The sequence below is a fragment of the Halichondria panicea genome, chromosome 4, assembly GCF_963675165.1.
Source record: "Halichondria panicea chromosome 4, odHalPani1.1, whole genome shotgun sequence".
NCBI lineage: Eukaryota > Metazoa > Porifera > Demospongiae > Suberitida > Halichondriidae > Halichondria > Halichondria panicea.
In genome coordinates, this window is record NC_087380.1 from 6,761,474 (window position 1) to 6,782,500 (window position 21,027).

At 41.3% G+C, this 21,027-nt stretch overlaps 2 protein-coding genes and 2 long non-coding RNA genes across 12 annotated transcripts in view; 2 read left to right on the forward strand and 2 right to left on the reverse strand.

Annotated features, from left to right (window-relative positions):
• The first annotated feature begins 8 nt into the window (after window positions 1-8).
• LOC135334621 (uncharacterized) lies at window positions 9-4,661 on the forward strand. The gene is made up of 11 exons (XM_064529886.1): window positions 9-131; window positions 305-346; window positions 835-1,347; window positions 1,627-1,710; window positions 1,846-2,001; window positions 2,384-2,566; window positions 2,895-2,957; window positions 3,163-3,277; window positions 3,413-3,516; window positions 4,127-4,267; window positions 4,482-4,661. The coding sequence occupies exons 1-11, from the start codon at window positions 108-110 to the stop codon at window positions 4,494-4,496; spliced, it is 1,440 nt and encodes a 479-aa protein (XP_064385956.1). The 5' UTR covers window positions 9-107; the 3' UTR covers window positions 4,497-4,661.
• LOC135334640 (uncharacterized) lies at window positions 4,603-6,587 on the reverse strand. 5 transcript variants are annotated; one of them, XR_010394344.1, is made up of 6 exons: window positions 6,380-6,587; window positions 5,932-6,102; window positions 5,642-5,870; window positions 5,228-5,284; window positions 4,800-5,147; window positions 4,603-4,739 (listed from the first exon to the last, which is right to left on the reverse strand). It is a non-coding gene; the product is annotated as an uncharacterized LOC135334640 (long non-coding RNA). The 5 variants fall into 5 exon arrangements; XR_010394346.1 differs by lacking the exon at window positions 4,603-4,739 and having other exon boundaries at window positions 4,791-4,927; window positions 5,016-5,147; window positions 6,380-6,586; XR_010394345.1 differs by lacking the exon at window positions 4,603-4,739 and having other exon boundaries at window positions 4,791-5,147; window positions 5,932-6,064; window positions 6,380-6,586.
• Window positions 6,588-8,865: 2,278 nt separating this feature from the next.
• Window positions 8,866-21,027, forward strand: part of LOC135334611 (uncharacterized) — a 36,549-nt gene continuing 24,387 nt past the window's right edge. For 2 of the 5 annotated variants that reach the window (XM_064529866.1, XM_064529868.1), the window contains exons 1-12: window positions 8,866-9,138; window positions 9,323-9,387; window positions 12,253-12,347; window positions 12,447-12,540; window positions 12,712-12,775; window positions 13,923-14,023; window positions 14,290-14,497; window positions 14,674-14,780; window positions 19,925-20,351; window positions 20,406-20,678; window positions 20,741-20,769; window positions 20,913-20,970. In XM_064529866.1, the coding sequence (XP_064385936.1) occupies window positions 9,027-9,138; window positions 9,323-9,387; window positions 12,253-12,347; window positions 12,447-12,540; window positions 12,712-12,775; window positions 13,923-14,023; window positions 14,290-14,497; window positions 14,674-14,780; window positions 19,925-20,351; window positions 20,406-20,678; window positions 20,741-20,769; window positions 20,913-20,970 (1,633 nt within the window). In that variant the 5' untranslated portion in view covers window positions 8,866-9,026. Of the gene's footprint in view, window positions 9,139-9,322; window positions 9,388-10,542; window positions 10,648-12,252; window positions 12,348-12,446; window positions 12,541-12,711; window positions 12,776-13,922; window positions 14,024-14,289; window positions 14,498-14,673; window positions 14,781-19,262; window positions 19,761-19,924; window positions 20,352-20,405; window positions 20,679-20,740; window positions 20,770-20,912; window positions 20,971-21,027 lie in introns of those variants that run through there. The other 3 variants (XM_064529867.1, XM_064529870.1, XM_064529869.1) reach the window with 3 other exon arrangements.
• Window positions 17,972-18,715, reverse strand: LOC135334641 (uncharacterized). The gene is made up of 2 exons (XR_010394347.1): window positions 18,289-18,715; window positions 17,972-18,170 (listed from the first exon to the last, which is right to left on the reverse strand). It is a non-coding gene; the product is annotated as an uncharacterized LOC135334641 (long non-coding RNA).

The following is a 21,027-nucleotide window of genomic DNA, read 5'->3' on the forward strand; positions in this document are numbered from 1 at the left end:
TTCTTGCATTCCAAGATCCTTTTAGAGAGCTAGAGAGAATGCATTGAACACACAACAACCAGCCAGCAGCGAAGCTAGCACAGCAACAGCAGCACGGCTGGACTAGTATGGCCTACCAAGATGACTGCAATGTGAGTTTTGAACTATTACTACTTGTAGGTGGGTAGGATTCGTGTGTATCTAGATTGTTGTTGTAGCTCGTGTTGGACGAGTGAGAGAGTGAGGTCACCGGCACCGTATCTACTGTACTATGTCATTACTGATATATCTCACATCATGATCACTATAGTAACTCCGCTATTAGGGATTGATGGCTGGAGTGGCTGGAATGAACATACAAGATCAGGTAGGTACTCCATGACTAAGTGTGTTCGATATTTCCGACACTAGCTGCTCCATAATAAAGTAAACACATGCTCACAATAGCACAATCGTGTGTGTGTTTTCAGGTGCAGCCTGCCTATTGTGGTCACCCCATATAAAGCAGGCCATCCCTCTATAATACAGCCAGGCTAATAGGCCCAATTTAGTCTCCATACATGTGGACCTGTGTTAGCAGGCCACCTTTATTACAGTCACTGTTGACTTACCAAGAGTGACCACTATAGGCAGGTTTCACTGCACATGTTGTGAGCATACTGTCATGCAAGGGAGTCTAAATAATCATCTCTTGTGTTATGTTCTGAATAGATGTTATTAGCGAACAATTTGTTTGGAAATGAAAGCCTTATAATTAAGGTATCCTATTACAATATCACCATATTCACAGTAGCTACATGACGGTGCATATAGAGCATGCCAGTCGCTATCATTACAATACCTCACTCTCTACAGCCTGTCCCCTCAGCCCCGCCCCCTTCTTCCATGCCCCCCCAACCTGCACCCCCCATAGAGGTACCCCCACCCTACAACCCCTCGATGGATAAGCGAGCAGCACTACAACAACAAGTATCTCTACCAAACGTCGGCTATGGCCAACCCCCAGATCCCAGGAGGTCGCAATTGTACTCGCAACCACCCCCTTACTCACCCACACAACAGTACACAACACTCCCTCGGCCACAAACTGGGCCTTGGGGTCAAAGGTCAAGTTGTCTGGACACATCAATAGCATACATGAGTCTACCGAGGCAAATGCCCCCTGGATCGACGTGGGGGGTTGCGACCCCTCAGCCGCTGGGTTACCCCCAGCAGCAAGCGTATCACGGGGGTCAACCCCAGTCTACGTACGGTGTGCCACCACAGCCAGTGTATGGGGGTCAAGGGTATCCAGCTTACAGGAGTCAAGCACCTGCTCCCTCTGTACGCTATGTTTCTCCTTGCAGGCCGAATGGCTACAACATTATGGTAAGTGGTCTTCCCGTATGATTATGTCTTTTATAACGAAGGGTAGCAGGTGTAGTCGAAGTACCAAAGCAGCCAATACTGTTAGGTGGGTGTTCATCTACCATCCTCAAAAGTCCATTCTTGGATCATACCTCTCTAAGTCTGTAGATTAACAAACAGCTTCTTAAACACTCATAATAATTTCATACCAGTTATAACTCTTCCCTTCTTTATTTACTCCACAATGCATACCCCTCACACACACACACACACACACACACACACACACACACCACACAGGATCTGTTTCACAAGGGCAATCTTCTCCACTTAATCCCAGAGACCAGCTCCAACAGATCACCTATCAGAACAGACTGGGGAAAGGTCAGTATAAATTATGATTGATTATACATGTGAGGACTTTATAATTTTGATCACTTATGCACGTACTTTTTGCCTCAGTACTTGCAAAGCCCAATCACCCATCACAATTTGTAATTGACCGATCCTCCCTTGTAGGTTGTGGGTGGTGGCTCATTTAGTAACCAAGACACCCTGTTTGTGGTGGAAGAGCCGAGGGCTAATCCCAACGATGGTGTCATTTCTCTAAGGAATGTGGCTAACAGTAGTCGATACATTGCCATGAGCGCTAAGGGTGATGTCAAGGCCAGAAACGTGAGTGAAAGCACCTCTCATATATTATTTGTTGGTATATATCGTAATGTTTTATGTTTCTGTGTGCCTGTGCTGTGGAACCTTTTTGTGTGATGGACATATTTGGGAAACAATTAAAGCTTTGGCCTTAATACACTGAAGTGGCTTTTGTTGAAGGATTGTTTAATCGTTTATTTGGGACTGGCCTTTATGTTAATTGCAGTTGCCTTTTCTTCTGGAGTTGCTATTAAGAGGGGCTTCACTGTATACATGTATCCATGGTAACATTTCCCTGACTGTAGACATGCAAAGTGCTTGTATTGACCAACTAAATGTTACACTCGATCATGATGCAATTTTGATTTTGTGTCTATAATAATAATAATAAACGTACTTGCCTCAGGGATTCAATGAGAAGTGTGAGCTCCACGTTCGCCCTGTGGGGAGCATAGAGTCGAGGGTGGTGTGTCTGGAGTCAGTTGCTCAGCCCGGGAAGTTTGTGGGGATGCTGCCCAATGGGTCCACCATTAACTCTAATACTCTAGTGCCCTCCTCCAAAGAAGCTCAGTTCAGAGTCAGAGCACACGTACGTTTATTGGTATCTGGCTAGTTTGTTATAGTTAGGTACCATATAGCGGATAATTTTCGTTGGTGATAAATGTTACTGTATCGTTTCATTGATTATAAGAGACACTTTTGTTACAAAAGAGACAGTTGCTTCTCGTACATGTACATGTACTAAGCATGGTATGTTTGATTAGTATAAGTATACAGTAGAACCTCACTTATCCGGACACCTTGATTCCAGAAGCAGGCCGGATAAGTGAATATGCCGAATAATCGAGGTTCTACTGTTACAGTACATGTACGTGTTTGTGTGTGAAGGCTATTTGAATGTGCCCTTCTTTGTGCAGGGGATTCTAAATATGTACACTGCGAACATGCCACTGAAAGCGTATGGAAGGATATCAGTATTGGTAAGCCACTTCACCTCTGTCTGTGTACCACATTCCAAATGTATGTGTCCAAATGTATGTCTCAGGGCGTAACCACAAGAGGTGCGATAAAGCTGCATGATGTGCATGGTTTAGCATCGTTGTGTTTAAACCCTCGTTAATTATCTGTGCTCAATATAATTATTGTAATCTATACGTACTAATTACCAAAAATGTTTCTCTGCAGAACCAAATTGCCGACAAATGTACTGTCCAGTTGTGTAACAAAGTGTCTAAGATGTATCTGGCTATCGACAAGAAGGGGAGAGTCACTGAGCTACAGGACAATACTGATACCCACGGTAACCATGTAACATTAATGTGGCCAGCTGTGTATGGCATTGCAATAATAACTGATAATAGAACTAATAGATTGTGTCGTTGCTTTGATGTGGTTGTTCTCAGAGGGGTGGGTGATTTTGTTTACTTTTGTGCAGCTCTATTTATGGTGTTTGACCGAGGTATGGGTGTGGTCTCACTGCGTAGTTGGAAGCATCCTGGATACTGGCTGAGGGTGGTCAATGGAGAGCTCATGGGAAAGGTGAGAGTGAGTGGGTGTGATGACCCTAGCGTCATGTAAGCCCTGAGGGTATTGTTACGAGTGCACTCAGTATCACATGATTATCGTATTACTACGCACTATAATGTTTTGCAAGGGACAAACCGTCACGAATAAGCCAATGGTACTTAGCAATTTGTTGCAATCTGGCAAGGATCATGCAAGTACTGGGTATAAATATTATGTATGATGCTTTGCTGCTATGGTGTTCTCTCCCATTCTCACTACAGTAAATATGTGCAATGTACCATGAGTGATTTTTTTTATGATGGGGTTAGATACGTGCGTACTTGTTTGGAGTGGAATATTGAACTGTCTATTAATAATTATTGTGGTCACCCTATAAGTAGGCCACCCCTCTATAATAATACAGCCATGTTAATGGCCCCAAAGTCTCCATAGCATGTGTTTGGACCTGTGTTAGCAGGCCACCCTCTATAATACAGCCAGGTTAATGGGCCCCAAAGTCTCCATAGCATGTGTTTGGACCTGTGTTAGCAGGCCACCTCTTTATTAAAGCCATGCACTGTTGGTCTGCCCAGAATAGCATTTCAACATACATGTCTATAATTATGTATGTACTTCCCCCCAGGGTGTTCCGGTCTGGTTGGAAGCAGACTTCAATATCAAGGAGAGTTACGATGGCACAGTGTGTCTTGAACCATTCAACTCCCCCGGCACATTGACCACACCCCCTAGCTCCAACTGCTACGACTTCACTCTGACCAGTGTGGTGAGTTGAGAACATTAACACCATCCATACATGCCCCTCAGCTTTATGTATAGTGTAGACAATCTACAATTCAAGCGGTGCATGCATGGGGATTTTGATTATGCGTTTAATTTTATTTGTGTCTATGGTACCGACTAGTGGGCAGATCTCTTTTGGACCATCTTGATAAATCTGCATACAATCCGAGTCATTATAATTATCTTTTTCCGTACAGACTGTTACTCAGTGATGAATGAATGTCCAGTCCAACTCAATCACAAACTTCAATCGAATCAATAATTATTATTTTATTATTTTTATCTGTATTTTAATGAACCGTTTTGTTTTCATTTTTTGTATGGTTTACTGTTCATGTCATGGTTATCATAATGTATATAATGTTGTGTTAAGACAGTTAATTGTAGCAGGAGTACATTAAGATTGTAGCTATGGGGTATTGGTGATGGTGTACTTGTCAATAACATGTGCCATCCTGTATATAGAAATGAGAAAGGAAAAGTTAAGGTGAGGAAAAAGAGCTACAAACACGTACTATCAAATGAACTCTTGGTACTATTCATTGCAGCCATTAATAATTATGGACTTTGACATCCTCTTTAGCAACATGGCAACAATCATAATTATAGCCGATCATTTCCCGTCTTTTCACCATTCTGTGCTCTGCATGCATGTCATTTGTGTATACATGACATGCGAGGACTTCTGACTGGCTACGTATTTACATGATGTGTGTATTTAAATAGTTTACTGTTTTGGTGCTCAAGTGGACATGTTACGATGAAGCTACTAGCACTGGCAGGTCAGAGGGAGCTCACCGTGAAGTCGTAGAGAGGCCAGTGCTTGTAGATGTGCTCATGACCCCACAATTCAATGGCCACTCCTGCAGAGAGAGAAGAGATACAGTCATTCACGATTCACTAAATCAGAACGCAGCACACAAGGTTCACGCTCGGAACACACCATACTTATTTGTAGAACCAGTCCAAACTTGTGCACTGTTGGCTCACCAACTCTCACCTGTATAGACAATCAAATACAACAAGTGAGAACACAACTATTGATCAGCATGAAGGGTGCACTGAATGTGAATACTGTATTATAAGCAGTGCAGTCACTTCAATCATGCACTATCACAGTGTTACATGAAAGTACTCTTTCATATCAAAACAAGCACATTCAACAGTTTACTTAGCACTCCCACTGTCTACGCAACAAACACCACACTATTTTACAATCATCTCGTGCATGTCATAAATTCTTATAAAATCCGTGTTAATAATGCTATTAGCAACACCCACCTGAGTCCAGTAATTTAGCAAACATTCAACCATTTTAAACTCCTCAGAAATGATACATGTATTCAGAAATCCTCACATTGAAGTTGTCTCCTGCATGCAGTATATAGCATCAAACCGTTCCTTAGCAACATTGTCAATGAGCCAGGGGAGAGAGCGAGCATTCTCCAGTCCAAAATCACCTTATAGAAAGCAAGCCAGAGTAGGGGAAGAGGTTTGGTCTCCCAGGGTTCTCAGAGCACCTGACTCCAGTTGGCAGGGGAGCCACATCTGTAGTCTGTAGGGCTCCGGTTAATACTGTACATTGTCTGCATGAGCATTGTAAGGTGGTGTCTTTGGGGGGACCAAATGAGCAATAGTAACACTCACCGTGAATAAAGCGAGTCACGTCTTCCACTACAAACTTTGTGGCATCTCTCATCGCAGTCTTGTACAGGTCCGTCTTGCCGCTATGGATACCATTCTACACTTGTGAGGTCTCTTCCGTCTGGTTGAAGGTCATCTGCATCCACATAACAATGATTCCCGAGTAGGAGTAATCTATGTACAATTAAAATAGACTCAAGTTAACTCATAATAGAGCCTTTCCCCAGGGATTGCTACACGTATCTCTTGTACTCTCAGAGATCTTGTTTTTGTGATTACAGACGAAAACTAGTGTTCAAGCTGGCGCTGTGCTAATGCCTCTCGCCATGTTTTTGCTTTCGCTTAAAAGTATTAGAGTGTTATATTAGTATTAAAGTTAGCTTATCTATATAAAGTCACTGAGAAGAAAAGACTTATTTACATGCATCTATTGTTGTATTATGTGGCTTACCAGGATCTCAAGAAAGAAGAAAATTGATTCTTCCAGGATCTGTAGTTCAGTGTATATAATATCTAAGAAGAAAAGACCTGTGTACATGCATATTGTTATCTATATTGTTATATGGTAGTGTTTTGTGGCTTATATACCAGGCCCTCAAGACAAAGATGATTCTGCCAGGAGGATCTTGGGATATTATTTTCTCACACAGGGAATGAGCGCGCATGCGCATTACATCCAAGGGTGTGTCCAAAGAGATCAATTTCACAAAATGGCTACTGCTAGCTAGCTGTTTTAACAGATATTTTCTGAGTATTGTAGCTAACAAAAAGCTAGCGCTTTAGTGCAAGGCTAACTCATATGTTGAATAGAAAGTTTGTGCGGACAGATGATGCTATGAAAGATTCTGAAGAGACTGCAACAGCCTTCAATGTGAGTCAAACTAGCCATAACTCGAGAAAGAAGCTTTAGTTTGCTAATCCACGAATCAAAATCCAAGAGAACGTGGCTAGAAGCCTATAGAAGCTGTTAGTTTTCGTTACATTGCAACCGTTGAGCAGTTATAGCTGGAATACACACACACACAGACAGACAGACAGACACACAACACAGTCGTATCCCTCGTGCGGCTACGCCTCGAGGCATAATAAGTGTTCTTAGCTAGCAGCCTAGGCGTAACGCGCCTAGACTGCTTACCGGAAGCCACCACGCCTTTAGCTCAATTATCGTGGACATAATTTTCGTGAGGATTCTAACCACAAAATCCGCGAAAATTAAGCCCCTCGAAAATTTCGCGCTATACAGGGATTTGAGGAGTTCTTGCGAGAGCGGAAGTAACTGTCACGTGAACAGTTACGTAATTATGGCTCATTACAAACCAATTTTTCTCCAATAAAGCCTTTAGCCCTTTTTTTTTTGGGAAAAAATCGACCTATAGGAGGCTTTGCTCTGCATTAGTTGGGCGTGGCCCCACCCTGGACGCGAACGTAGGGTTGGGCACCACTGCAATGTCAGGTTTGTTCCACCGGCACTTAGCTTTAGGGTGTGGCTAAGCATGAATACGATTAATTCCAAGTGGGCGGTAACCGCAAAGCTCAGTTAGAATGGTACTGCAGGAGTCATTTTTGCATACCACTAGCTCTAACTGACCTGGCGTGTTCCTGGATCAAGCTGGCTTGTCTACTATTGTTGCATTTTGATTTGACTAAAGAGAATTACTAGTTACTGACTCGTTCATTAATGAGCCATGCCTTCACACTTGAACTCTGCAATCTGATTGGGCTGCAAATTTTTTGCAGCAGACACAAACCTGACATTGCAGTGGTGCCCAACCCTACGTTCGCGTCCAGGGTGGGGCCACGCCCAACTAGCTCTGCATATGCAAGCCTTTGCACCACAGCTAAAGCTATCCTTGAGCCCAATCGTGAGCTACTACTATTAGTCATGTCACACAAACTGTGTATCCAGCTGGAGCTAGCCTAAGAGAGATTTTACTGAGACTAGTGATACACTTTGAGTTTCAACAGCTTACAGGCAGGCTGGGGCAAGCAGTAGCTCACAAAACGATTAGAATCTCAAGGATAGCTTCAGCTGACAATCTGCTGTGGTGCAAAGCCTTTACCAAAGGCTCTTAGCTTTCTGATGTAAGTCGATGTTTTCCGAGTTTAGCAAAAATGAATAGGCTCTATTGGAGAAAAATTGGTTTGGAATGAGCCAAAATTCAATCTTGTTACCAAGGTTCACGTGACAGGTACTTCCGCTCTCGACATTACAGTTGCAAGAACTCCTCAAATCCCTGTACTACGGTATTTTAGTAGCCATTATGAACTTGCAGACACACCCCTATTCCTGGATGTAGATCTAATGCGCATGCACGCTCAATACCACGTGTAAGAGAATCCATTTTGAACCCCAGATCCTGGCAGAATCAGAATCAATTTTCTTCTCTTTGTTGAGGTCCAGGTAAGCCACAAACCAACCTTTTCTGATAACTCTTTTTAGACTGCTTTCTTCTGTAATTGATTTTAGACTGCTTGTTACCATAATTATACAATAGATGCAAAGTCAGTTTTAGACAGATTATTTTATACACTTTTTCCTCTTCTATACTTCCTCTTCTATACTTTTGAGCGAAAGCAAATCATGGCGAGAGGCATTAGCACAGTGCCAGCTTGATTGTGTTAAGCAAAAAGCAACTGTACATTGTAACTATGCAGCGTGTATGGTATGAGTAGTGTCGATAGTATAAACCATGTGGATAAAAGAGGAGAAATTTCAGAAATTTAGTGTTGTCATTCCATAAAATAATGTAATGGGGGGGAAGGGCCACGCCCATCTATAAGCTAGCTAATTTGTACAGGATTTGTTGTTCAAAACATGTACTTGTACAAGCAAGTACAACACGAGCTATAGCTGCGATAGCTTATAGCTTGATTCATACATCAGGCACATGCTCTATACTTCCTGCACATGCTCTATACTTCCTGCACATGCACATTTTTCTAGATCACGTAGTATCAATGATGGATGCTTTAAAAACAGCACCACTTCCTCTGGGCGTGTGGTTTGTATTATCTGCCATGATCATGTGCTACATCAAGGGCGCTACATCCTGAAAAACTAAGTGGATGTAGCTGCTGCCTCGTGCGCATATGCAGAGATGGCGCTGACAGTAAAGGACGTATTAATACATGATGTCCAAGTCTACAATGGAGCAGTTCACCGTGTTGAGGACCCCTCAGAGAGATTCTTTGTGAAAATTTTATTTGAAGGTAGCTAGATATAATATTTTATAATTTTCATACGTATACTCGGACGTCATAATAATATTAAATTGTAATGCTTAGATTGTTGAGTAATTATAAAGCCTTTATCTGATGGGCAAACATGTGTACAATAATGGCCTGGGAACGAGGCTAATGCTGACATTGATTTGTGTTGGTGTAACCCGTACAGGGGATGAGAGGCAGATAGCCATGAACAGGTCTAGAGTGTCAACTCCGATGCATTACTGCGATGAGGTGAGCAGTTGTGTGGGTGAATAGTAATTCAGGGAATTGTTCACAATAACGACTGGAAACCACCAGAGGAGGTACTACATCTAAGACCCACATTCCTTATTATATCCTGGTCAAAGTTCAATAGCACATATCAAACAAAATACTCATAGCAACTCCAGGCATCCCTCCTGAAGATTCTGAAGCTGAAACGATGGTTGATTAAATAATAGTTAGACACTGTTTAGGAAGTTTCTACATGATTTAGAAGCCTAAAGGGCTAGTTGTAGTATCCCGAACGCAGTGAGGGTTCTACTAGCCCTGAGGACTTCTAAATCATGTGGAAACTTCCTAAACAGTGTCTAAGCATTTTAGATCATAGCAACCATGAGTATTTAGCCAATCAGATTTGAATGTTCTTATCTAATCTTTGCTACATGATTTTCTAAGTGAAGCACATGATTTTCTAAATAAGTACATGATTTTCTAAGTTGGATAGAACACTTCCTTTAGCCAATCAAATTGCAGTATTTATGGCAAACATGATCTAACTATAACCTAGATCAAACAGTACGAATCAGACTCTTGGCAACTAAAAATAGCCCAGTGCTTGTGTTGGCAGGTAACACGCAATTGAACTTTGACCTAAGGAATGTTAGTCTGAAACACTTCTTTTGACCATAGATAGAGTAGAGAGGGATTGGAAACGGAAGTACCCTCGAAGTACCATCCGTGTATCTCCGCGGTTTAATCGAGGCTTACTTTAACACGAGGGCTAAACATGAATAATTCATGAGAATTGTTTTGCTCTTTTAAGAAGTCCACGAGCAGTTCTGCTGCTAAACGTCAACTTTCATCTCATACTCGAGGCCATTTGGAACACAGGACTCTATTTAGTGACACAGCCTTAGCTATAATATCATAGGTTCTATAGGAACACAAGCAACACAAGCATGAAAAACGCTCTGTGTACCTCTAGCTACTTCACGACAATCGAGATTATATTTTCTTCGTTTCCAATTGATACCCACTATCAGGGGGCATGTGATTCAGTAATGGGGGTAGCTCTGAGATGTATTATGCATTGGACACAATAAGTTTCCCGGGCTTTTGCGGGAGTTATGAGGAGATACACGGATGGTCCCAGAGCCACTACGTAGACTTCATTGTAAACATCACGTGAATCACTTCCGTTTCCAATCCCTCTCTACTCTATCTATGCTTTAACTCACGGATGTCGTACCTCCTCTGGGAAACCACGGAGTTGTCCCGGGAATGCAAACCGTACGTATGATATGCATGGGTGATATACTACTTTTAGCCTCATTATCAGTGAATGTGTTTATATACTCGAGCCTTATAGTGCAGTACCGTATAGCAGGAACATTTTGCTATTTGGCCCAGGTTAGGGCCCTCAGCAGAAATGTTCGCGAGTTCTAATTCGCGTTTCAATGCCAGGAAACCACACCCACCAATAGCTTTGCATGTGAAATACTTGCGCGTTGGAGTTTATCCTGAAGAGAGTGGTGGTTTCCTAAGCATGCAGCCATTTCAATACATCAATATAGTGAGTAAAGGTGGTGCTGGTGTAGGTGAGAAGGCCAGTTTTAATTTTCGCGTAACTGCTCTGCCCTCGAAAAACGCGAAATGTTGCACCTCACGAAAATTTCTTGCTAATACGGTAGCACATGCGTATTTGTGACATTTGCATTTGTGTGGGAGCGTGAGAGCGTGAGATTCTTCACGCACTGGGATAACTGACCAGTTCTTTTCCCAAAAGAAAGGGAGTGGTTTCCAGTCTAGATGAATAGCATCAATAATAATTATTGCCATCTATACAGTGCATGACTGCATACCTATATATAACTAGAGCACTAAAGTGCAAACCCTCGGCTGGTGACGTTAGTTAGGCGGAGCCCGACCGTCCCTGATGGGAGGTCAGGTTTCAAGCCTATGTCAGGATTTGTCTTGCTGAATTATATAACACGCTGATAAGCAGCTATGAATAATCATTTTATTCTATGAATATTATTATTCTGAAGTGGGTGGTAACCAATTTTACCTTGCTTGAGGTTGTGCAACCGGATGTGACATCGACCACAGTAGAAATGCTGCAATCTGATTGGGCTGCAACTATAGTTGCAGCAAAGACAAATCCCAGATAGGCTTGAAACTCACGGGACGGTCGGGCTCCGCCCAACTATGGTAACGTGACATGATTATAAAGAAACTAGAAGAGTTATATAATGCAGTGCATGTAGTGATGAATATCATCAGGAGTACATGAATGTCATGTATGACTTATTAGCACAGCAACTCAGGAGCTAAACCAGACTGGAGGCATGCTGAAACATTTGAGAACCGGGTTTTACATGCACTGTGGACTAGGATCACAGCAAAGAAGCCTGCAGAGAAGTATGGCTCCTGGAGTAGGATCCCAGAGTCACCTAACAGAGACAAACCAGACACAATTCTAGCTTTCTATTGCATAAACAATCAGTAATTATTGGCTTATGTTTCGAATAATAGCCGCATCTAGCTGGGCTGGTTTATGTTTCAAAAAGCTTAGGTTTTTACCGCCTTTTCAGCGAAACAAAGACTTCTTTGCAAAATCTGCCAAATTTTAAGCCTTAGTTTTAATGCTACAAGTTTCCCTACGTACAAATTGTGATGCCTAAATCATCAGGTAAGCCAAACTGAGCGACGGACACACAGACAAACTAACAGGCTTCTGTAACAGAGGCAACCTACGCGCCTTGGGTTAATTATGCTTGATTACCTACATGTGCACATGTTTAGTCTGTTGTCTGTCAACGATTCATGACACTATATATGTTCTGTTCTTTGCTCTATACTTACTGTATTTCGATAATCTCACTTTAAATACAGGAGTTAGTGTTTCCACTGAAGGAATCCTTGCAGACCAGCGGTACCCAATCACTCAAGCTTGACGTGTACCAACGTGACATTAGAGCAATAGACATGTGAGATTGAAATACGAATGTTTAATATTCCTTATGAGTCGTAGTAATGACTACAATTTTATATGTGTCCACATTATGTTTGATTTTATGTGTCTACAGGTTTATCGGTACATTGGATATATCTCTTGGTCTTCTCATAAATAACAGATACCAATCCCCACCACTCTCTTTAAAGAACGAGTCACTGGAGGAGGTGATTCATTCATTTTGTCTCACAGATTAATTATTTATGGTCACTGGTGGTGGTATATACAATTTAGTACATTTTTATGCTCTTATACGCTCCTGATACGCATGTATAGTGCATTGTATATCATGTATATAGTTACATGATCTCAAACACTCATGTATTACCCCCCTCCAGTCTACAGTCAGTGTGACAGTGGAGTACGATGATCCTAGCAGTCCTGCCAAGGAGATACATGATGGTACTATATAGCATTACTTAGAGCATGGCCATAATTACAAGATTTGTTGTTTGGAGTTGTCTGCATGCACTATTATGTACGCCTTGGGAGTAACCACGGTAGCGGAGGATATATGGGTGCATATCCTCCTCTTAGGTGTGGCATATCTGACTTATACCACGTGACCGCAGTACTATAAAAGGACCTCCCCCTAGCAACAATTCAATTCACGGTGCGACTGCAAAAAAGAACACAAGACTATGCCGGATTTTGCAGCCGTTAAAGAGCTAGTTGAGCAACATGTCGACTCCTACAGATGCTCAAGAGTCCAAGTGTTGACCATTCGACGTCTCTTACTGGAGTTGCAAGCTCTTTTTGTATCTAAACCACACCCATGGACCCATGGAAACTTAGCCATCTTGTTGGAGAGCAGCTTTCGTGTTTCTGCCGTCGCTTTGAGTCTTAGTACCGTCAAGCATGCATGGCTCTTACTTGAACAAAAAAAACAAACAAAAACAACTTGAAAACTGTGCATGCCCAGAGGAAGTACGCCAATGTCAAAAGGTCACTAATTAAAACACTACGTGGGCTTATGTTTTACATGTAAAACTAAGTTTACCCTCGCGCCCCTGAGTTTATACACCACCACTAGCTTCATCCTCTTTATAATCACAACAGAAATCAGTTGAGCTATTGCGCCACAGACAAACCAGCTTGAGAGAAGATATCCCAGATTTAATTGCATCCTTTGACCTTTGATAGCGTTCTTAGATATGGAAAATTAGCTTCTGTAGCTAGGGCATAAATTTTGGTGTACTGGTTTGCTGCACTGGATAGATATAGGTATAGCAAATAAACGATCAAGGGCAACAGAAACGCTAGCTGTTGTATCTAAGCAAAGGTCTAAAACCCAGGACAAGATGATTAATGTTTTCATTAAAAGTGACCCTATTGTTGACCTTGGCTTACCTCCTCTGATCTGGTGCATGCCTGGGGCTGTATATATAATACTATATAATACAGCTTGACCAATGAGATCAATTAGTGGTGACGTATGTGTGGTATAACATGAAATATTTCACTGTTACTTTTTTGCTAGACTTTAGAACAGACATAATGTACACATTGTATTGTGCCAATAGTTTGTTGACTTGTCATGTGTTTCCAGGGTCCCTCACACTAGGAGAGGTGAGAGCTGCCTTGTGGGGTGCTCGTTATGAATGGATCGACCTGGGGCTTGCGTTGGGTATACCACACAGCACAATACAGGTGATTGAAGGGCATGCAGTTTCCCAATACTCTCAGATTAATGATGTGCCCAGACTTTTCAAAGTGGTGCATGGCTATTTTTAATCCTCAATTCAACACACGAACTTGCCTCTTTTTGTAGTAAACATAATAGGTCTGGTGCTTGTTTTGTTTAGAAGTGGTGTAATAATTAACCACCGACCAGTGTGGGCACAACCAATTAAAACTCAAAGTTGGCCACAAAAACATCATGCGTTAACATACGTTAATCAATATTCACTCAACAGGTGATTGAGATGGACCACCGTACCATAATAGATCGTTTCACTGCAATGCTTAGAGAATGGCTGATGATCTCATCCAACTCCACCTGGTCTGATCTGGTTAAAGCCCTGAGGTCACCAACCGTTCACCGTCCTATCGTTGCTATTAGGATTGAGGACAAGTACATCAAGAGTGATGTCTCCTCAGTGCAGGAAAAGGAGAATACAGCAAGTTAGTATAATTATGATATAGCACATTAAGCTCTTGAAAAGTATTCCTGCTGTGCAGTGCTTAGTCTTTATATACTCTAATAACCATGATTTCTCAAGAGTGTGTGTGTCTTGCCTGAGCGTAGTGTAGCTAGCCAGTTGTGGCCTCAAGAGTCTATGTCTTCATTGCATTTCCAGGGTCTTCTATGCTTCAAAGGGCACGCATGGAAGCTGCCTTGTGGGGTGCTCGTGCAAAATGGTTTGAGTTGGGGCTTGCTTTGAATCTATCTGAGGAAACACTAGAGGTGATTTTCGACAAACATGGTAAAATCTATATGCATTCAGTTTGTCACTGAAGTTATTTGGTCAATTTTATAGCTTCGTTTATTATGTGGTTGAAAAGTGTGCCAGGGATTTCTACAAAGAGGTGGTTGAATCTTTTCAGCTCTATCTATATGTAGAAGTGCTTTTTATGCCTCGGTGCGCATGCGCAAGCGAGGTATACTGTAGTGTGTGTGTGTGTGTGTGTGTGTGTGTGTGTGTGTGTGTATAGACTGCTACAAGGATCAATGAAGTGCAATTTCGATAGGCTTCTAGCCATGTTTTCTTGGATTTTAATTCGTGGATTTGCAAAATAATGCTTTGTTTTCGAGTTATGCCTAGTACTTGGAATGCCATTACAGCCTTTTCAGAAGAGTGCGTAGAAAAACTTGTCCACGGAGTGTTGCTACTCTACTTAGTAGTTAGCTCTGCACTAGCTATTGGTAGCTGCAAGAGTGAGAAGAGAGCTGCAAGGCTCTGCTAATGCAGCCATTAATTTTACACTCGTTTTTAACAACAATCATGGTCGATCATTACCCACTCTTTGAGTTTCTCTGTGATTCTGGATTCTTCCTGCATGGAGCAAAATGTATAGTCTCGCGAACAGACATGTCCTAGAGAGACAAGTCTGCTAAAAATGTTCATCATGATATACCATATATCTACAAATTTATCGAACACTTCTAATTACCCCGGACACTCTTTTGGGCAATTTTCGTTGTTCTAATACAACGGACACTCCAGTGCTTTAATACCGTAAATACGGTATTACTAGAATATTTTTGCTGGTGAAAAACCTTTGTGAATGAGCCAAATCAGCAGAAAATTTGACCCTTTGCGATCTAACTATTGCGTTTTGGCAAGGATCGTGTGTATTTATTAGTAATAATTAGGTTTTGCGGTTAAATTGTTGCGAATTGATCAACCATCGCAAAGTTCGCAAATGTTTTGATGCTCGCAAAACATTCTAGTAATACGGTACTTTAATATTACATTTGTTCTAAATATCCGGACAATACCTTGAAAAGTTGAGTTACAATCATAGACGGCAAGTAAGACTTAGAGTGCTGCAGTTAGATAGCTTTGAGTAGCTAGTTTTAGATGGCTAGTGCAACTATTCAATCGCACACTGTTCTATTAAACTTAGCTAGCTCACATGCAGCTGCGGACACTTTGCATGCTCTATAAAAATCTGTTCCAATTATACCCGGACAATTTCCAAAATAATTATTTTTGCTGTCCGATAAATTGGAAGATATATACAGTAATGTATCACTGTGTATAAAAGCTATTGATACATTACTGTATATATCTTCCAGTTTATCGGACAGCAAAAATAATTATTACTCTTACTTGCACTTGATTCATTCTTGAGCATCTGTAGCGGTCTACACACACACACACACACACACACACACACACACACACACACACACACACACACACACACACACAAACACACTACCGTATACCTCGCTTGCGCATGCGCACCAAGGCATAATTATGTAGGGATTGACATCACCCCAGGCCACCAGTAAAAATTGCTAGGATTGGCCGAGAAAAACGTGGAAACCTACCAACGAAAAAGTACATGTGAATGACATTGTAACGGATTGGAGTTATGCTCTCGTCTGATTTCTTGCTTCCACGGTTTCCTGGGGCGAACCCTAGCAATTTTTCACATTGCAAATGTTTTTCTATAGTCGGATAATAGTGCAAAAAATTTCTATTATAAATGAACATGCGGTACTAGATTACAGATGGCCAGTTGAGTTTGCTATTCACTTTCTCATACTCTTCCAGCCACTGCAGTTTTTTCATCACTGTTATGTGTCCCTGGATTTACATATAGTAAAGTTATCACATTTTTAGCTAGCTTTAATTGCAAATTACGTTTTTTTTCTTCGTAGAAGGATAATTATTTTATGCGTGATTACGATGCGTTTATGAACAATACTCGACCATTAATTTTTGTTTTTATTCTGGCTTAGTAAAAATGGAACGCTGTGTGGAACAGAAGCGCAATGGGAACTACTAGCTGTACATCTCGACCCAGATTCCTCTATAGCTTGCGAGACTTCAACGGCAGAGACTTTTTCTAAAAATCATTGATGGTGAAGTTTTACCTTCGTTTTTTCAAGCATACAGAATGTATTTCATCACATGAGGCCTTGCTAAAAACTTACTTTGAAAATTGCGGTGGATCGATTTTTACAGAGCCAGCAAAATGAACGGTAGCGCATCGTAACAGTATATCCTTGTACGGAGAAAAATGAGCGTAAATGTCTACCACAAAAGTCTCGTAAGCTATACTAAATCTACAGTAGCCCTCATGCGCACCGAGGCATAACAATTATTTTAAAATTCACCCAATAATGCGTTTTTACTATTAATAATACAGTTCCGTTCATTTGCTTTTTTCTGGCTTAGTAACGGTTCATGCGTGCTACAGAAACGCGACGGGACCGAGGGCTACTTAGATCTAGTACCGCGTATAGTGGGTATATTTAAATGTTCGTGGTTTTCGCTGATCAAGCGGCTACCGCAAACGTTTATATTCTCGAATTTAATATCGCATGCATGCATGCTATTCCGCGAAAATTGAATCCGTGAAAACCTCTAACTAACAGTCATTATACGCGAAAGTTTATACCCTCGAAATATACCCACTATACGATTATAGTCCTCTAACTTGTGAGACTTTTACGTAAGAGACTTGCGCTCATTTCTAAAGTTCACACTCAATCATTGATTGTAAGTGTGACCTTCGTGGGTTACGTACGTAGCATCAAGAGTTCATTAGGAAGAGTACGCAACTCCACTTAAAACCATAGTTTCTCTAATCTTACATTGCAACCACATGCTGTTGTATAAATCAAATTATCATAGTGATGATTGTGATAATTATCACTAATGTATTCATTTACAACTGCCTGTAAAAGGCAATGAATAACATAGTTACTAATTGCCTTTCCTGCTAGTTGCGGTTACTCAGGTAGGTTAACCCTTTCCCTGCTTTAATTAAAAGTGAATATTCGCATATTTTGTTTAAAAAATTTATAACTCATGAACCGTATATTAAAAACACTTGTAACAAAGTTCCACAGGTAGAACCGGACCTGTCGCATTCATGGAATCATCAGTGTTGCCTAGCAACCAACCACCACCCCACAAATAACAATTGTTAACAAAAATTCGCAATTATGTACACAAACAATATTGTATGATGTTACGAAGTGACTGAACACATGATATAAGTGTTCAGAATGTTCTCACGGTGACATGGCTCACTCAGGACTCAATCAGGATCTGCAGAAACTTGTATTTGAGGTTCTATCGGCAGACGCCCTTTTGCCGGGAAATATTTTCTTCACCTACACACAGGTTTACAAATTTAATGGTCTCTCATGATGTCCACTGTTGTACTAACTAGCCTAAACAAACCTATAGTGAAGCTATCAAGACTACAAATGCTACTCTATAGTGACTTACCAGGTTCAGGAAGATGGTCCACCTCAAGTGTGTCTTCCTCAGGATTCTCAGGCTCTTTCTTTTTAGCTTGACCTCTGAAAGGAAGCTTCCTACCTAGCTATGATCCCAGTCACTGTCCTCTCACTCTACAAGGCCATAGGCATCGATATTCTCACTCTGTAGCTTCCCTAGAACCTCCCTGACGTTGTACTACCAAGATCTTGTAGCAATTATAAAACGGTCACTTTTCTTTCGACAATTCTGATCGAACCGTACCTCGAAGCAAAATATTAAAAATACCACGAGGAAGAGCAGCTCAATGCGCATGTGCTGGTACCTGCAGCGTGCGCATAGCTCCAACACAGCGTGCACAATGATTTTTTGAAATTTATCAGTAGCCATGCCGACTATAGTCGGCTAAAGCGGGGAAAGGGTTAAGGACTGGGACCAGCAATTATTGCTGAATCAGCTAAAACGCAGCCACGCCCACGATTTTTAATATGTTTTGTGTGTAAAAAAATTAGTTTAGCTACTTATCTTTCTAATTCCGGAGGTCTAAACCTTCCTTTCAGCTCTAAATTGTTAGTGTAGTAGGTAGTTCAAAGGTTTGTGCAGACTATTCAATCGGGAGGGAGCTGTTCATTCAGCCAAAGGTGAGATTTTGCAAAAAACTTAGTTTTCTAGCTGAATGTAAAAGCTAATAACTTACTTTGCATAGAGCACCATGCTTCCTCCCGTGTTTTTACGTGGCAAGTAGACTAAATAGAGCACCCTCCACATAATTGTTCGACCTCCGATCGATCTGGCTTTGTAATTATTTAGAAATGTTGCGGAGGTACTACCGTATTGTACCGTATAGCGGATAAAAGTAGGTGCGTAGGTGTAGTGGTTAATTAGTTAAAAATGCCAGCATACATGCACGCATGTGCTCCTGGTACTGCTATTTCGAGGGTATTAACTTTTGCGTATAAACTTTCACGGAATGACGTTAGAAAAGTTTCGTGGGTATACATTTTTGCGGTACATGGCTTATCAGCGAAAACCGCGATCATTTATACTCTCGAAATATACCCACTAGCTATAATTATGGTAGTTTGGTTTGTTTGTTTGTTGCTCATCTGGATGCAGCATTCACACAATAAGTTGATATTATTTTTTAATAGTGGCTATTAAATCTTCGTTGTTAGATAAAAGCTAAGAAGCTTGATGCATGTTGGCATGGGCATGGCTAGCCAGAGGAGGAATGCTAGGGTCAAAAGGTCATTAGTTAAAAGATTACGTGCATGGCCTCTTATGTAAAACTGAGTTCACCCCTGCATGGGCTTGATCCATCACAACAGAAATCGGTTTGAGCTATATCGCGCCCCAGACAAACTTAAAGAAGAGATCCAAGATTTAATTGCAACCTTTGACGTTTTATTGCATTCTTCTACAAGATATGGAAAATTAGCCTTATGCGGATCGGGGTTCTCGGGGACAAATCCAAGGATTAGGTGTGGAGACTCTTACAGCATTTTTTCTTTTACCAAAATTTTGTCGGTCTTTCACTGATTAGTCACTTAATTGTTACATAATAATGCTGATTTCCCATAAATGTCCGGTCCCTCCATGGTACGTATGTATGTAGCATGCAATTAACTATTATTAATTCTATTAGATCTTCATAATGGGTATTGGTGTGGAGTTGTGGAGAGCTCGTATTGGGTTGTTCAATGGTGGAAGAGGAGGGCGGCCACGTAAAGCTTCCCTGGCTCACCAGAAGCTACAGTGTGATGTTACTATCATAGTCACAAAGGTGTTGTGGACGCAGTATGCTGAAGACACTACCAGCCATCGTGATAAGTGTGTCGTTGAATCAGTACTAAATAATGCAACAGACAAAGCTCCTCCCAGTAACTGTCATGAAGATGTGGTTTCTGAAAAGAAAAAAGAATCAGTGACTTTCACGACTAACCATATTCGCAATCATTCCTCAAGTATTTGTATTGGCCTCACCCTGATCTTAATAGGAGCAATACTTGTCTTCGTCTCTCTTCTCCTGTTATTGGCCGGAGATGTAGAGCTAAACCCTGGACCTGGACTGGGTATGTACTTCCTTATGTTATGTATTTCACTATAGAATTATCATTGTAATGCAGCTACTGTTCTGACTATCTCTGACATACTTGAGGTGTATGATAAGGTGAGGAGTGCTAGTCCGAACTGGTTCAACCTGGGACTTGCGTTGAAGCTGAGCTATACCGACTTAACCAACTTTCGTGAGACCTACCGTGGTGAGAATGATGTGTGTTTGCGTGAGGCCCTAGCTCGTCGACTGCAGTCAGGTGATCCTCTAACTTGGGGAGGAATGTGTACTGCTCTCAGAAACTCTATGGTGGCAAGAAATGATGTAGCTGAAGCAATAGAGGGAAGTAAGTTGATGAAAAGTAGCCGATCTGCATACTATATATATTTGTATTGCATGTTTATACAGGTCTAAAGAGAGTCTCAGAAAGACTTGAGGTAACTGTATATAGTTAGCAGATTTTATAATTATAGTCAAACAATCTGGCAATCAGTGTGCATTGTACATAACCATATGCTATAGTTTTAGTGGAATTGTATGTACTGCACACAATTTTAATCCCTATATACTCCACATACAGAGAGCTCAAAACAGCACTACAAAAACTGCCTCGGTGTCATCCATTGAGTCATTGGATGGTGATTATATATTTGGCCATAAGAAGGGTGCATGTATGCATGGTGGTATGTGATTTT